This window comes from Sus scrofa, chromosome X, assembly GCF_054392235.1.
Source record: "Sus scrofa isolate SSC_HxYL_T2T_F1_AM1 chromosome X, Sscrofa_HxYL_maternal_Yorkshire_Landrace_v2.0, whole genome shotgun sequence".
NCBI lineage: Eukaryota > Metazoa > Chordata > Mammalia > Artiodactyla > Suidae > Sus > Sus scrofa.
The window spans coordinates 66,583,496-66,600,936 of NC_139401.1; the positions used below are offsets into that span (position 1 = coordinate 66,583,496).

Sequence of the window (17,441 nt, forward strand, 5' to 3'; positions counted from 1 at the left end):
CAGCACCAGAATGAAAAGCTCCCAAAATGTCCTGTTTTTAATATCAGTGTGGATTAATTTCAAGAGAACCACAGAACTGTAGAGAATAAAGAACCTGATCTTAAAGGGCTCATGCACAATCCCATTCACACTGAGATCCAGAGCAAAAGCAACAGTTTAAAAAGCACCTTGGAGTTCCCATTGGGGCGCAGTGGTTAACAAATCTGACTAGGAACCATGAGGTTGCGGGTTCGATCCCTGTCCTTGCTCAGTGGGTTAAGGACCCGGCGTTGCCGTGAGCTGTGGTGTAGGTTGCAGATGCAGCTCGGATCCCACGTTGCTGTGGCTCTGGCCTTGGCCGGTGGCTACAGCTCCGATTAGACCCCCGCCTGGGAACCTCCATATACTGCAGGAGTGGCCCTAGAAAAGACAAAAAAAAAAAAAGCACCTAAACCATAAGTAAGGGAGACCCACTTACTGATCTTAAGGCAGCTGCTGGAAAGGCAGGAACCTGCTGGGATTTTCTCCAGGGATGGAAGCATTGGCTGACACCATTTGTGCAATCTTAATTTGTTGGTGACAGAATTGGGAGGTACCAATTTTTTTTTTTTTTTTTTTTTTTTTTTTTTTTTGTCTTTTTTTTTTTTTTTTTTTTGTTGTTGTTGTTGTTGTTGCTATTTCTTGGGCCGCTCCCGCGGCACACGGAGGTTCCCAGGCTAGGGGTTGAATCGGAGCTGTAGCCACCGGCCTACGCCAGAGCCACAGCAACGCGGGATCCGAGCCACGTCTGCAACCTACACCACAGCTCACGGCAACGCCGGATCGTCAACCCACTGAGCAAGGGCAGGGACCGAACCCGCAACCTCATGGTTCCTAGTCGGATTCGTTAACCACTGCGCCACGACGGGAACTCCGGGAGGTACCAATTTTGGTGTCCTCCCTCTAGCCTGCTAACACTGTCTGGCATGCTCTGCACAAAAACCTGGCTGTATGAGCACCCTGAGCAACCACCCACCATACAATAGCTGCACTGCACCTGGGCTGGGTGAGAGCACTAACCCACCACCCTCCCAAGTGTAGTAGTTGCAATGCAATCAGATCAGGCTAGTGCCCTGTGAACTTCCCACCTGCACAGAAACCTCACCACAACAGGGCCAAGAGAGCAACCTGAGCCCAGCTCCCTGCCCCCCATGGAGCAATTGTACTGCAACCAGGAGGCCCCATCCCTAATCTTCCATGCAACAGCTGTGCTACAACCAAGGGGGTGAGCATAGACACCATGACTTACCTTCCCCTCACAGCAGCTGTGGCCCCACCAGAGCCCACACAAGGGACACCTCTTGAGTGCCTGGATCTGATGTCCAGATGAGACTATGTTTCCAGGCCCCAGGATCATTTGCTACATAACAGCCCTCCTTCAACACCAGGAGAGTTAGCTATTTCACCTAATATATATATAGACCAAAAAGTCAGACAAAATGAGGAGGTTGGGGAATATGTTCCAAATCCTAGAAAAAGACCTTACTGAAATGGACATAAACAACCTGCCTTATAAAGTGTTCAAAGTAATGGTCACAAAGATACTCACAAAACTCAGGAGAATATTGGAAGAGAAAACATAAGAAAGAGCTAAAGAGAAGTTATAACTGAGCTGAAAAATACACTTGAGGGGTTTAATAGCAGATTGATGAGGTAGAAGATCAAATCAGTGAGCTGGGAGACAAAGCAATGGAAATCACCCAGATGGCAGAAAAATGAGAAAAAGGATTTTAAAAAGTGGAAATACTTTAAGGGATCTCTCAGACAAAATCAAGAGGAATAAAATTCATATTATAGGGATCCCAGAAGAAGAGAGAGAAAAAGGGCCAGAAAAATTATTTGATGAAATAATGGCTGAAAACTTCCTTCATCTGGGGAAGGAAACAGACAACCAGGTCCAGGAAACCCAGATTTCCAAATAAGGTGAACCCAAAGAAAACCACACCAAAGCATATTATAATTAAAATGGTAAAAGTTAAGGATAAAGAGATAACCTTAAAAGTAGCAAGAGAGAAACAACTTATTATATAGAAGAGAAACTACATAAGACTATCAGAAGCTATTTTAGCAGAAAATTTACAGGTCAGAAGGGAGTAGCATGGCATATTCTATGAGGGTTAAAAGACAAAAGTAGTAAAATTAATTAAAATTACAATAATTAGTTAAGGGAAGCATAAAATGAAAATACATAAAAGGTGTCATCAGAAGAATGAAACTTGGGGAAAGAGAAAAAAATGTGAAGCTTTGGAATGAGTTCAAAGTTAATTTACTATCAACTTAGACTGCTGTATATATAGGATGCTATATGTGAACCTCATGGTAACCACAAAGAAAAAAGTTATAGTAAACACACAAAAGCAAATGAGAAAGGAAGCCAAACATAACAGTAAAGAAAGCCAGCAAAGCACAAGGAATGAGAGAAAGAGAGGGAGAAAGGAACAGAAAGAAACTACAAAAACAACCAGAAAACAATTAATGAAATGCCAGTAAGTGCATACCTATCAATAATTACTTTAAATGTAATTGGACAAAACTTACCAATCAAAAGAGTATCTGAATGAATGAAAAAACAAGAACCATCTATGTGTTGTCTATAAGAAACTCACTTCAGAAGTAAGGACATACACAAGGTGAAGGAATGGAAAAAGATATTCCATGCAAATGAAAATCCAGAGAAATGTAGTGTAGCTATACTCACATCAGACAAAACAGACTTCAAAACAAAGAATATAATAAAAGAAAAAGAAGGGCATTACATAAAGGGGTCAACTCAACAAGATATAAATAACATTAGTGAATAAATGTGCACCCAAAATAGGAGCACCAAAATATTAATAGACCTAAAGGGAGAAATTGAAAGCAATCTAGTAATAATAGGGGACTTTAACACTACACTTACAACAATGGACAGATCATCCAGACAGAAAGTCAACAAGAAAATATCAGCCTTAAATGACACAGTAGACCAATGGGCTTTATAAAAATATACAGAACACTCCATCCAAAAGCAGCAGAATACATATTCTTCTCAAGTGCACATGGAATATCCTCTAGGATAGATCACATGTTAGGCCACAAACCAAGTCTCAATACATTTAAGGACATTAAAATCTTATCAAGCATCTTTTCTGAGGACAATGGTATGAAACTCAAAATCAGTTATAAGGAGAAGACTGGAAAAATCACAAACACATGGAGATTAAATAAGATGCTATTAAAAAACCAATTGGGGGAGTTCCCGTTGTGGCGCAGTGGTTAACGAATCCGACTAGGAACCATGAGGTTGCAGGTTCGAGCCCTGCCCTTGCTCAGTGGGTTAACAATCCGGTGTTGCCGTGAGCTGTGGTGTAGGTTGCAGACACGGCTCGGATACCGTGTTGCTGTGGCTCTGGTGTAGGCTAGTGGCTACAGCTCCGATTCGACCCCTAGCCTGGGAACCTCCATATGCCGTGGGTGCGGCCCAAAGAAATAGCAAAAAGACAAAAAAAAAAAAAAACTTTATAAAAAAAACAACAACAACCAATTGGTCACTGAAGAAATCAAAGAAGTCAAAATACACCAAGAAAGAAATGAAACACAGATATGACATACCAAAATCTACAATATACAGTAAAAGCTGTTCTAAGAGGGGAAGTTCACAGCAATACAGGTCTACCATAAATAACAAGAAAAATCTCAAACAAACTAAATTTACACCTAAAGGACCTAGAAAAAGAAGAACAAATTAAGTCCAAAGTTGGTAAAGGAAGAAAATAATAAAGATCAGAACAGAAATAAAGTAGAAAATAAAGCTAGATTAACCAAAAAAAAGAGGGCTCAAATACATAAAATCAGAAACAAAAGGGAAAGGTTATAATTGATACTACTGAAATATAGAGGATCATAAGAGAATAGTAGGAGCAATTATATGCCAATAAATTGGACAATCTAGGAAAAGTGGACCAATTCCTAGAAGAATACAGAATACAATCTACCAAAACTGAATCATGAAGAAACAGAAAACCCGAATAGATTAATTACTAGTAAGGAGATTGAATCAGTAATCAAACACTTCCCAAGAAACAAAAGTCCAGGACAAGAATTCCCTAGTGAATTTTTCCAAAAATTAAAATAAGATTTAATACTTATTCTTCTCAAGCTCTTCCAAAAATAATAAAAAAGGAGGGAACACTTTCAAACACATTTTACAAGGTCAGCCTTGTCCTGATACCAAAACTGGACAAGGACACCACACACACACACACACACACATACAGGCCAATATTCTTGATGAACATAGATTCAAAAATCCTCAACAAAACATCAGCAAACCAAATTAAATAATTCATTAAAAGAATCACACGCCATGATTATTTGGAACTTATTCTAAGGTTGCAAGGATGGTTCAATATCTGCAAATCAATCAATGTAATATATACCACATTAACAAAATGAAGGATAAAAATCATATGATCATCTCAATAGATGCATAAAAAGCATATGATAAAGTTCAATATCCACTTATAATGAAAACTCTCAAGAAAGTGCATATGGAGGGAACATACCTTAACATAATAAAGGCCATATATGACAAACCCACAGCTAACATTATACTCAAAGGTGAAAAGCTGAAAGCTTTTCCTTTAAGATCAGGAACAAAACTAGGATGCCCACTCTCACAACTTTTATTCAACATAATATTTGAAGTCTTAGCCAGAGCAATTAGACAAGAAAAATAAATAAAAGACATCTAAATCAGAAAGAAAGAAGTAAAACTGTTGTTATTTGCAATGACATGATACTATACGTATATTAATGATATATATCAATCATTAATTATATATATCATTAGTATATATATATATATATATTTTAAAATAAGGCAGGAGTTACATTTCCTTTTTTTTTTTTTTTTTGTCGTTTTGCTATTTCTTTGGGCCGCTCCCACAGCATATAGAGGTTCCCAGGCTAGGGGTCGAATGGGAGCTGTAGCCACCAGCCTATGCCAGAGCCACAGCAACGCGGGATCCGAGCCGTGTCTGCAACCTACACCACAGCTCACGGCAACACCGGATGGTTAACCCACTGAGCAAGGGCAGGGACCGAACCTACAACCTCATGGTTCCTAGTCGGATTTGTTAACCACTGTGCCACAACGGGAACTCCCATTAGTATATATACTAATATATGCTATATATATTAACAAAGTTGGAGATATACCAGTCCCTGATTTCAAACTATACTTCAAAGCTAATAAAAACAGTGTTGTGCTGGCACAAAAAGACACATAGACCAAAGGAACAGACTTGACAGCCCAGTAGTAATATCACAACCTGGAAAATTAATTTATAACAAAGAAGCAAAAAACATAGAAGAAAGGACAATCTTTTCAGTAAGTGGTGTTGGGAAAACCAGACAGCCACATGCAAAAGAATGAAATTAGAGCAATACCTTATACTATACATAAAGATTAATTCAAAATGGATTAAAAACTTAAATATAAGATCTAAAAGTGGGAGTTCTCATTGTGATGCAGTGGGTTAAGGATCTGGCATTGTCTCTGCAGTGGCTCGGGTTGCCACTAAGGGGTGGGTTTGGTCCCTAGCCTGGGAATTTCCATATGCTGTGGGTGCATCCATAAGAGGAAAAAAAAAAAAGACCTGAAACCATTAAAGTCTTAGAAGAAATCATAGGTATTAACCTCATTGAAATCAGTCTAGTGATATTTCTGTGGATCAGACTTCAAAGGCAAGGAAAAAAAAATCAAAGATAAACAAATGGGGAGTTCCTTGGTGGTACAGTGGATTACAGATCTGGTGTTGTCACTGCTGTGGCACAGTTTCAATCCCTGGCCCAGGAACTTCTGCATGCTGTTGGCACAGCCAAAAAAAAAAAAAAAAAAAAAAGGTAAGAATGAAACAAACAAAAAAAGATGAACATATATGACTACATCAACCTAAAAAGCTTCTGCATAGTGAAGGAAATCATCATGAAAACAAAAAGGCAACCTATTGAATTGGAGAAGATATTTGCAAATCATATATCTGATAAAGGGCTAGTCTCCAAAATATAGAAAGAACTCATACAACTCAACAACAAAAAAAATTGATTAAAAATGAGCAGAGGATCTGAGTAGACATTTTTTTTCTCAAAGAATATATACAGATGCCCAAGAGGAACATGAAAAGATGCTCAACAGCATTATTAGGGAAATGCAAATCAAAATCACAATGAGATATCACCTCATACCTGTTACCAAAAAGACAAGAAATAGGAGTTCTCCTGTAGTGAATCAGGTCAAGGATCCAATGTTGTCACCATAGTGACTTGGGTCACTGCTGTGGCACAGGTTTGATCCCAGGCCCAGGAACTTCCACATGCCATGGGTATGGCCAAAAAAAAAAAAAAAAAAAAAAGACAAGAAATAGCAAGTGTTGAAGAGCATGCAGAGTTATATACTATTGGTTGGAATGTAAATTGGTGCACCACTAAGGAAAACAGAATGGATGTTCCTAAAAATATTTAGAATAGAACTACCATATAATCCAACTATTCCACTTGTGAGTATTTACCCAAAGAATATGAAACACTAATTCAAAAAGATACATGCACCCCTATGTTCACTGCAGCATTATTTACCACAGTTAAGACATGGAAGAATCTAAGTGTCCATCAATGGATGAATAAATAAAGATGTGATAAATATGTGTAGGTGTGTGTATGTGTATACACATAAAAAGGAATGCTACGCCTGTCATGCTACTCAGCCATGTGAAAGGATGAAATCTTGCCATTTGTGACAACATGGATTGAGGGTATTATGGTAAGTGAAATAAATCTCAAGAAAAAAGACAAATATGCTACAATTTCACTCATATGTAGAATTTAAACAAAAATAATGAACAACAAAACAAAGAAAAGTTATAGATAGACTAGATCATTGGTTACCCAAGAGGTAGGGGGATGGGAAGTGGGCAAAAGGGATGAAGGGGGCCAACTTTATGGTAATAGAAGAAATCAGACTTTCTAGGGTGATCACTTTGCAGTATAAATCAATGCTGAATAATAATGCTATACATTTGAAACTTTTAATATAACAAAAAGGCAAAATTAAAAAAGAGATTGGCAAAGCGGACTAAAAATGTGTTGTTCTATATGCTGTCTACAAGAAATTCACTTCAAATAAAACACTATTGGTAGGTTGGAAGTAAAAGGATGGAAATAGGTATATTAGGTGAACATTAATCAAAGGACAGCAAGTGTGACAATATTAGTATTAGTTATTGTAGGTTTCAGAGCAAAGAAAATTATTTGAAACATAGAGAGATATTATATAATGATAAAACAATCAATCCAAAAAGAATACATAGCAATTATAAATGTGTATACTTTACAGAGTCACAAAATATGTGAAGGAAAAACCAATAGGAGTGAGGAGAACTAGTTAAGTCCACAGTTATAGCTGAAGATTTCAACATGCCTGCTCAAGCAGTAAAAGAACAACTTGCCAGAAAATAAAGAAAAGTATATAAGAACTTGGCAATACCATAAATCAGTAAGATCTAATCAATATTTATAGAATACTCCTCCCAACAACAGTAGAAATACACATTCTTCTCAAGTGCTCATGGAACGCTTAGTAAAATAAATCATATCCTGGGCCACAAAATAAATCTGAAAAAAATTAAAATAACTAAAATTATATAAGCTGTCTTCTCTGACCGCAATGGAACAAAACTAGACTTCAATAACAGAAAGATAACAGGAAAATCTGTAAACACTTAGAAACTAAACAACACACTTCTAAGTAATCTATGGGTCAAAGAGGAATTCTGAAAGGAAATAAAAAAATACATTGAATAAATGAAAATGAAAATACAACATAGCAAAATTTGTAGGCTACACCTAAAGCAGTATAGTGAGGGAAATCTATAGCACTAAATGCATATGTTAGAAAAGAGAAGGAGTTCCTTTTATGGCTCAGCAGTAATGAACCCAACTAGGATCCATGAGAATGCAGGCTGGATCCCAGGCCTTGCTCAGTGGGTTAAGGATCCAGTGTTGCTGTGACCTGTGGTATAGGTCACAGACATGGCTCAGATCTGGGGCTGTGGAGTAGGCTGGCAGTTGTAGCTTTGATCAGACCCCTAGCCTGGGAATGTACATATGCCGTGGGTGCAGCCCTAAAAAGCAAAAAAAAGAAAAGAGGAAAAGTCTCAAATTAATAATTTAAGTTCCAATCTCAAGAACCTAGAAGAGCAAGCAGAATGAAATAAATAATAAAGATAAGAGCAGAAATCAATGAGACTGAAAACACAAAGGCAATAGAGAAAACCAATAGAGGAGATGGTTCTTTGAAAAGATGGATAAAAATGGATAAGCAATGAGATCCTGCTGTATAGCACTGGGAACTATAATATATCTAGTCACTTATTATGGAGGGTAATGTGAGAAAAAGAATGTATATGTGTTTTTATGACTGGGTCACTTTGCCGTACAGTAGAAAATTGATAGAACACTGTAAACCAATTATAATGGAAAAAATAAAAATCATTAAAAATGGATAAAAATTACTACCTCTTAGCAAAAATGACAGAAAAAAAGTGAAGGTGTAAATTATCAATATCAGGAATGAAACAGTGGATGTCACTACAGATCCTGCACACATCAAAAGAATAATAAGGGAATCATAATACAAAAAACTCTATACACACACATTTGGCAACTTAGATGAAACAGGTCACTTCATTAAAAAAACACAAATTACCACAACTCACCCAATATAAAATAGATGATTTGAACAGCTCTAAAACTGTTAAGGAAGTAGATTTTGTAATTTTAAAATTATTGAAAAAAAATCTCCAGGTCCAATTAGTTTCACTGCAGAATTCTACCAAACATTTGGAAAAGAACTGATATAAATTCTACACAGTCTTTTCCAAAAATATGAGAAAACACACCCAAATTTATTTTATGAATCTAGTATTACCCTGATACCAAAACCAAAAACTGTACCAAAAAAAAAACCTACCAACAAATATTCCTCATGAATATAGATAAAAAATCTTTAACAATATACTAACAAACAGAATCCAGCAATATATAAAAAGAATTATACACACTATGACTATGTGGGGTTTATTCCAAGGATACAAGGTAGTTCAATATTTGAAATCAGTCAATGTAATCCACCATATTAACAGGTTAAAGAAGAAAATCATGTGATCATTATCAGTTGATGCAGGAAAAAGCAGGTGACAAAATTCAATTTTCACTCATGGTAGAAACTCTTAGAACAAAAGGAATAGGAGGAACTTCCTCAACTTGATAAAGAGCCTCTATAAAATCCTAGGGCTAACATTATACTTAATGGTTAAGGACTGAATGCTTTCCCCTTAAGACAGTGAAAAAGGCAAGAATATCCACTCTCATCACTTTTTTCTTTCTTTCTTTTATTTATTTATTTTTTGGCCACACCTGCGGCATGTAGAAGTTCCTGGGTCACGGATCAAACCTGAGCTACAGCAGTGACCCAAGTCACTGCAGTGACAATTCCAGATCCTATAACTCACTGTGCTACAAGGGAATTCCTCATCACTCTTAATTAACATGGTGCTGAAAATTCTAGTCTGTGCAATAAGACAAGGAAAGAGAAGGCATAAAGGTTGAAAAGGAAGAAATAAAACTGTTTATTTATAGATGATATTGTTATTGACATAGAATATCCTAAAGAATCTTGAAAAAAAATTCCTGAAATTGAGTAAGTTAAGCAAGTTTGTGGGATACAAGATAAATTAGAAAAATCTATTGTTTTTCTTCACACTAGAAATTAGCTGATGGACACCATTTATAATCACTCAAAAAAACACCAACTCCCAAAACAAACCACAACACTTAGATATAAATCTAACAAATCATATAAAGGATTTGTGTGCTAAAAACAATATAATGCTGGTGAAAGAAATAAAAATCTAAATAAACAAAGAGACATACCATGTTCATGGATCAGAAGATTTGATATTTTATTATATCTGTATTGATTTTGATTCCTTTTTTTAAATTGACATGTAATTAATGATGTCAATTCTTGATATACAGTGTACTGGGTTGCATAGAAACCCCTTCTCCCAAATTCATGAACTTCCTGGAAGCTCAGATGTGACCATATTTGGAAATAGGGTCACTGCAGATGTAATTAAGATGCAATCATACTGAAGTAGAGTGGATCCTTAATCTAATAATGGCTGTGTACTTATAAGAACAAGAGGAAAAACAGACATATAGGGATAATGCCATGTGGTGACAGAAATTGTAGTGAGGACTCCATAAGACAAAGAATGCCATGGTTTGATAGCAACTACCAGAAGATAGGAAGAGGCAAGGAAGGATCCTCCTTCCCTCAGAGAGAGTATGGCCCTAGCCTCCAAAACTGTGAGAAAATAAATTTCTTTTGTTATAAGCTACCCAATTGTGTTAATTTGTTATAGCAATCCTAGGAAACAAATACAGTTTAATGCAATTCCTATCAAAATCCTAGCACATTTCTCCAGAGAAGTCATACAGATGGCCAGCAGTACATGAAAAAATGCTCAACATCACTAATTATTAGGGAAATGCAAATCAAAACTACAATGAGGTACCACCTCATACCAGTCAGAATGGCCATCATTAACAAGTGAACAAATAAACACTGAAGTGGGGAAAAGGGAACCCTCCTTCATTGTTGGTAGGAATGTAAATTGGTACAACCACTATGGAAAACAGTATGGAGGTTCCTCAGAAGACTAAATATAGAACTATCATATGATCCAGCAAATCCCATTCTTGGGCATATATCCAGATAAAACTTTCATTCAAAAAGATATACTCACCCCTATGTTCACTGCAGCACTAGTCACAATAGCCAAGACATGGAAACAACCTAAATGTCCATTGACAGATCAATGGATTAAGAAGACGTGGTACACACACACACACACACACACACACACACACACGGGAATACTACGCAGCCATAAAAAGGATAGTCAAACTAAGGCCATTTGCAACAACATGGATGGAACTAGAGATTCTCGTACTAAGTGAAGTAGGTCAGAAAGAGAAAGACAAATACCATATGATATCACTTATATGCGGAATCTAAAATATGGCACAAATGATCCTATCTACAAAACAAAAAGATCATGGACATGGAGAACAGACTTGTGTTTGCAAGGGGGGAGAGAAGGGGATGGACGGGGAGTTTGGGGTTGGTAGATACAAACTACTACATTTAGAATGGATAAATAATCGGGTCAGTCCTACTTTACAACACAGGGAACTGTGTATAGTCTTGGGTTAGAACATGATGGAAGATAGTATGGAAAAAAAAGAATGTGTATGTATAGATGTATACACACACACACACACACACATATATGGCTGGGTCACTTTGCTGTACAGCAGAAATTAAAGAAACATTGTAAATCAACTATAATAAAAAATTTAAAAAATAAAGGCTTTCAGTGCTTTGCAACATAAAAAAAATCCTAGCAAGAACTTTTATAGATACAGAGGAGATTATTCTGAAAGGAATATAGATAGGCAAAGGAACTAGACTGCTAATAATGATTTTGCAAAAGAAGAATAAAGTGGGTGCAATTACTCTGCTTGATTTTAAGACATTGTGTAGCTACAGTAATCAGGATTGTGTGGTATTGGTGGAGGGATTGACACATAGAGAAAACAGAGAACCCAGTAACAGATTCACACAAATATGCCCAACTGATTTTTGTCAAAAGTACAAAAAAGCAATTTAATGGAGGAAAGACAGCCCTGTGAACAAATGGTCCTAGAGCAACTGGGCATCATAGGTGAAAATGAACCACAACCTAAATTTCACACCTCATAGAAAAATTACCTTAAAATTTATCATGAACTTAAATGTAAAACCTAAAACTAAAAAACTTTTTAAAAAGGAGAAAATCTTTGGTATATAGGGCTAGGCAAAAAGTTCTATGATAGACTTGACATACCAAGAGTGTGATCAATAAAAGGAAAAAAAATTGGACAAAATTAAAAACTTTTGTTCTGTGAAAAGCCTTGTTAAGCAGATGAAAAGACAAGTTAAAGACTGGGAGAAAATATTTTCAAACAACATATCTGACTAGTATCTAGAATATATAAAGAAATCTTAAAACTGAACAGTAAAAAAAAGTCCAATTACAAAATGGATAAAAAGACACGAACACATACTTTACCAAAGAGTACATACAGATAGGAAATAAACACAAGATGGTCAGCATCATTAGCCAGTAGGTAAATGCAAATAAGCCCACAATGAGATATTGTGAACCACCTATAAGAATGCCTAAAAAAAATAATGACGCCACCAAATGTTGACAAAGATACAAAGATATTGGATAACTTATAGATTGTTGGCAAGAATGTAAATGGTTATAGCCACTCTGGAAACTGGTTTGGCAGTTTCTTTGAAAACTAAATACCAATTTAAGCCTCTCCTTTGAAATGAAATTCCTAGCAAGAGCAGGTAAAGAAGGAATGTGTTCTGGTGGAAAGAGCTCTGGAATTGAGGTCAGAAGGTTCTAGTTCTGACTTTTATTCATTAGCCACATGAACTTAGGCAAATTGCTAACTTGACTTTTTTGAATCTTAAAAATTTCTTCATTTATAAATCAAGAATAATACCAGCATTGCCTACTACATACAATTGCTGTGGGGGGTGTCAAATGCAATAATGGATATAAGAATGTTTTGTAAAATGTAAAGCATGTTACTCTGAAGCTTGATATTTGTGTAATTGTGCCACTATATGGAGGCACTTGATAAAGGTTGTCTGCTTAATAAATAATGAATGAGTGGTCATTAGGAAAGTCCAATAAGGGAAAAATTCCCCCAAGCTTTTAAAACAAAAAGGAGGCACAGCCCATTCAATCAAACAGGAAAAAGCAACATACACTACATAAAGAGCCAAGAGGGCTATTAAATTAATCTCTGCATAGAAAAGCTAACTATCCCATCAGGTTTCAGGAAATGAACAATAATGGATGGGAGACTCATCATAAAAGTAGAAAAATATTAACCTCTCTAACATGCAACCCAAGAGCCAGAGAGATGGAATGGTAATATATTAGTTAGAGTAAAACTGACAAAAACAAAATGCTCAGAGCAGTTTTGGCCTTATATAGAGACTATGGAAATTGATCAATTTGAATTTATAGTACGATTTAATTTTAGTTTGTATTCATTACTATGGCAAATACATCTGAAAGTCCAGATGAGGCTCATGGCAGAGAAATGTAATTTTCTCTTCTTCCTAAAAGAAAGTTGAGAAATACATATATATATATATTCTCCAAAATGTTCAATGCTAGTTTTTTTAAAACTTAAATTCGCACACACTATAATTCTATAATTCACATAGCTCCAGAATTCTAGGTTTCTGTAAGTTGGTGCTAGTTTGTACCAGGTTATCATCCTGCTTTATTGTTCCACCATCTGTTGCAGTTTGCAGATATTTGTATATGAAGAAGCAGTTTAGCAGAGTTAGGATCCTTGGATATTAACATGGACTCAAATAATGACTTCTTGTGTGACCTTAAGCAAGCCATTTAACCTTCTTAATATTTTATAACTCCCTTATAATAATAATACTGTGTATGAGCCATTAAAGTTTACAACATGTTATTATTTCAATTGATCCTTAAAACTTCAGGGTGGGAATGAGAGAAGGTATCATTTCCATTTTACAAATGAGAAAACTGAAGTTAAACAGCAAAGAAAAAGTATTCATATGTAAAAACAAATGAGAAACCATTTAGACCCTTACCTCATATACCATAAACAAAAATTAACTCAGAATGAATCATAGACCTATATGTAAGAAATAAAGTATAAAAGCTATGAGAAGACATAGAAGAAAACCTTTGTAAATTTAGAATAGGCAAAGATTTCTTTTCATGATGAAAATATGACCCATAAAAGAAAAAAGTGATAAATTGGACTTCATAAAAATTCAGAACTTTTGCTTTTTAAACGATGCCATTAAGAAAATGAAAAGACAAGGCAGAGACTGGGTGAAAATATTTACAAAAAAACGTTGAGTTACCTGGTGGTGCAGTGGTTTAAGGACCTGGTGCTGTCACTACTGTGGCTTGTCACTGCTGTGGCACCAGTTCAATCCCTGGCCTGTGAACTTCTGCATACTGTGGGCATGGCTAAAAAATTGTTCATTTGATAAAGATTTGTATCCAGAATACATAAAAAAACCCTTAAAACTCACTGAGAATCCAAATTTAAAAATGGGAAGATAATTGAATAGACATCTTTTCAACAAAGATATTCAAATGGTCAATAAATAGTTATGAAAAAAATGATTAGCAGTGTTAGCTATGAAGGAAATTCAAATCAAAACCACAATGAGCTACCATTACATACCCACTAAGATGGCTGTAATAAAAAAGATGGACAATAACAAGTGTTGATGAGGATGTGGAGAAATTAGAACCCTCAGACACTGCTGGTAGGAATGTGAAATAGTGCAGCAACTTTGGAAAACAGATTGCAGTTCCTCAAACAGAGAGCTACCATATGACCCATTAATTCATGTACTCAAGAGAACTGAAAACAAGCTTTTGAAAACAAAGACTTGTACACAAATGTTCATAGCAGCATTATTTGTAATAGTGGTAACAAGTCAACTAATACAATATTGTAAGTCAACTATACTCCAATAGATTTTTTTTAAAGTGGAAACAAGTTAAATGTTTACCAACTAGTGAGTGAATAAACAAAATGTGACATATCCATTCAATAGAATATAATAACATTTTATTTACTCAGCAATAGAAAGGAATGGAATACTGATACATGCTAAAGCATGGGTGAATCTCAAAAACAGTAAGCTAAATTGAAAGAAACTAGACACCACAGGTCACATATTATAAGATCCCATTATATGAAGTGTCTAGAAAGAGAAAAATCTATAGAGACAGAAAAAACAGATCAGTGGTTCCCTGGGCCTGAAAATGGGAGCAGAGATTGACTGAAAAAATGGGCAATAGAAAATTTTGGGGGGGGTAATGGAAATATAAAACCAGATTATGGAGATAGTTGTATAATTATAAATTTACTAAAAATCATTGAATTATACAATGGGTAAATTTTATAGTATGTAAATTATATCTTAATAAAGCTAGTTTAAAAATTACTGAATAGCAATCCAGCAATTCCACTGCTGCATACATCCAAAAAAAACCTTAGGAGTTCCCGTCGTGGCGCAGTGGTTAACGAATCCGACTAGGAACCATGAGGTTGTGGGTTCGGTCCCTGCCCTTGCTCAGTGGGTTAACATCCGGCGTTGCCGTGACCTGTGGTGTAGGTTGCAGACGCGGCTCGGATCCCGCGTTGCTGCGGCTCTGGCGTAGGCCGGTGGCTACAGCTCCGATTGGACTCCTAGCCTGGTAACCTCCATATGCCATGGGAGCGGCCCAAAGAAATAGCAAAAAGACAAAAAAAAAAAAAAACCCTATAATTTAAAAATATACATGCACTCCTATGTTCATTTTAGCACTATTCACAATAGCCAAAATATGGAAGGAAACAACCTAAATGTCCACCAACAGATGAAAAGACTAGGATGTGGTACACATATACAATGGAATACCACCCAGCCATAAAAAGAATGAAATAATGGCATTTGCAACAACATGGATGCAACTAGACATTCTCATACTAAGTGAAGTAAGTCAGAGAAAGACAGTTACCATATGATATCACTTATGTGTAGACCCTAAAATATGGCACAAATGAACCTACCTACAAAACAGAAACAGAATCACAGACATAGAGAACAGACTTGTGGTTGCTAAGGGGGAAGGAAGAGGGAGTGGGATGGATGGGGAGTTTGGGATTGGTAGATGCAGACTATTACATTTAGAATGGATAAGTAATGAGGTCCTACTATACAGCACAGGAAACTATATTCAATCTCTTGGGACAGAACATGATGGAAGATAGTATGAGAAAAAGAATGTATATATATGTATGGCTGGGTCACTATGCTGTACAGCAGAAATTGGCACGACATTCTAAATCAACTATACTTTAATAATAAACAAACAAGTAAATAATAAATTACTGAATGAACCTGTGCTAAAATGAAAAAAATTGGCAGAGGGACTAAAATATAGGTGTTCAGTGTTTCTTCTTCTTTATTACCTATCTCAGAAATGGCAGGAATAACAATAAACTTTTTCAAAGAGTCATTATCATCTTCTCAGGGAAATAATAATTCTACCAGGTTTTGAAAATACAAACTAATTCAGAATGCCAGGTGGTACTGCTATTTTAACCTAATCCATAGTTAACTTGTATTAGGAATTTTCTACTTTTAACTCCATTTCATGAACCCAGGGAAATTTTATTATGTATAACCACATTGGAATATGACTTTATTTACCCTAAAACTCATATCAAAAGGCATTATTCTAATTTCTAATATACAAGACAATTCAGTTTTTTAAAATTAGCTTAAAGTTTATTATCAGTTTTTGACTTACGGTGTGGCTAATAAGGTTCAGAGCATCTTCAAAATAGCCCCAAACTTCTTCCAGGGGACAGAGCTCGGCACTCAGTGTCCCATCTGGCACTAAGAGGTTAAGCAAGCTGTGCATACATTTGCTGAAAATCAAAAAGAGAAAACTCATCCCATAGGAAAGAAATCATTGACTTCATGGCTAAGATAAGTAAGATCTGGATTTCATCCCAGACTAAGAGCTTCAAAACACTTCTGTTCTTCCTTCAATTTGATTTTCCAAGCTCAGAAGACAGATTTTTTGAAGATATAAAAGGGGCTGACCAATCCTTCCTTTTATTATGTCTATGGTTGTCTTTCACTTTTTTTTTTAGCTTCTTGCACTGAGTTGTGTCTGTTTACTACATTTTATGAGCTGGTTTAATCTACAGGCACTTTAAAGCATCTTGTTACATCCTCAAATGGGGGAAGGGAATTGGGATTTAAATTGGGAATGATTCCAGGAGAACTGTCTCTCATGTCTCAGAAAAGGAAGATTGTAATGAAGTTTTCCAGAGAAAAATCACACAACATCTATTTTTCCCTCATGTCTAGGCATAGAGAACATAAAATCTCCAATAAATACTGTTTTATATTATGTACAGCACTTATTGGTCTTTAAAGGAGGGTTCTTAGAACAAAATATATGAGGCAAATATAGCAAATGTTAATATCTGTTAAATTTGAGTGGTGGATACACTGCTGTTTATTATATTAATCTCTATTTTTCTGTACACTTGGCATATTTAGTAATGAAAGAAAGTACTTAATTAATAATTTCATTATATACATAGACATGCAAAGAAGCAAATTTCCCCCTCTTTTTCTCCTTTGGGAAAACCAGACTCCTTCACTTTGCTTTGGTCTCTAA

At 35.8% G+C, this 17,441-nt stretch overlaps 1 protein-coding gene across 5 annotated transcripts in view; it reads right to left on the reverse strand.

The window, feature by feature from the left end:
- Positions 1-17,441, reverse strand: part of TEX11 (testis expressed 11) — a 382,097-nt gene that overhangs the window by 31,064 nt on the left and 333,592 nt on the right. For all 5 annotated transcript variants that reach the window (XR_014835135.1, XM_003484125.5, XM_085007268.1 and 2 more), the window contains one exon: positions 16,557-16,677. Coding sequence is in view for 4 of the 5 variants with exons in the window: in XM_003484125.5 (XP_003484173.3) it covers positions 16,557-16,677 (121 nt within the window). In the remaining variant the exon portion in view is untranslated. The remainder of the gene's footprint in view (positions 1-16,556; positions 16,678-17,441) is intronic.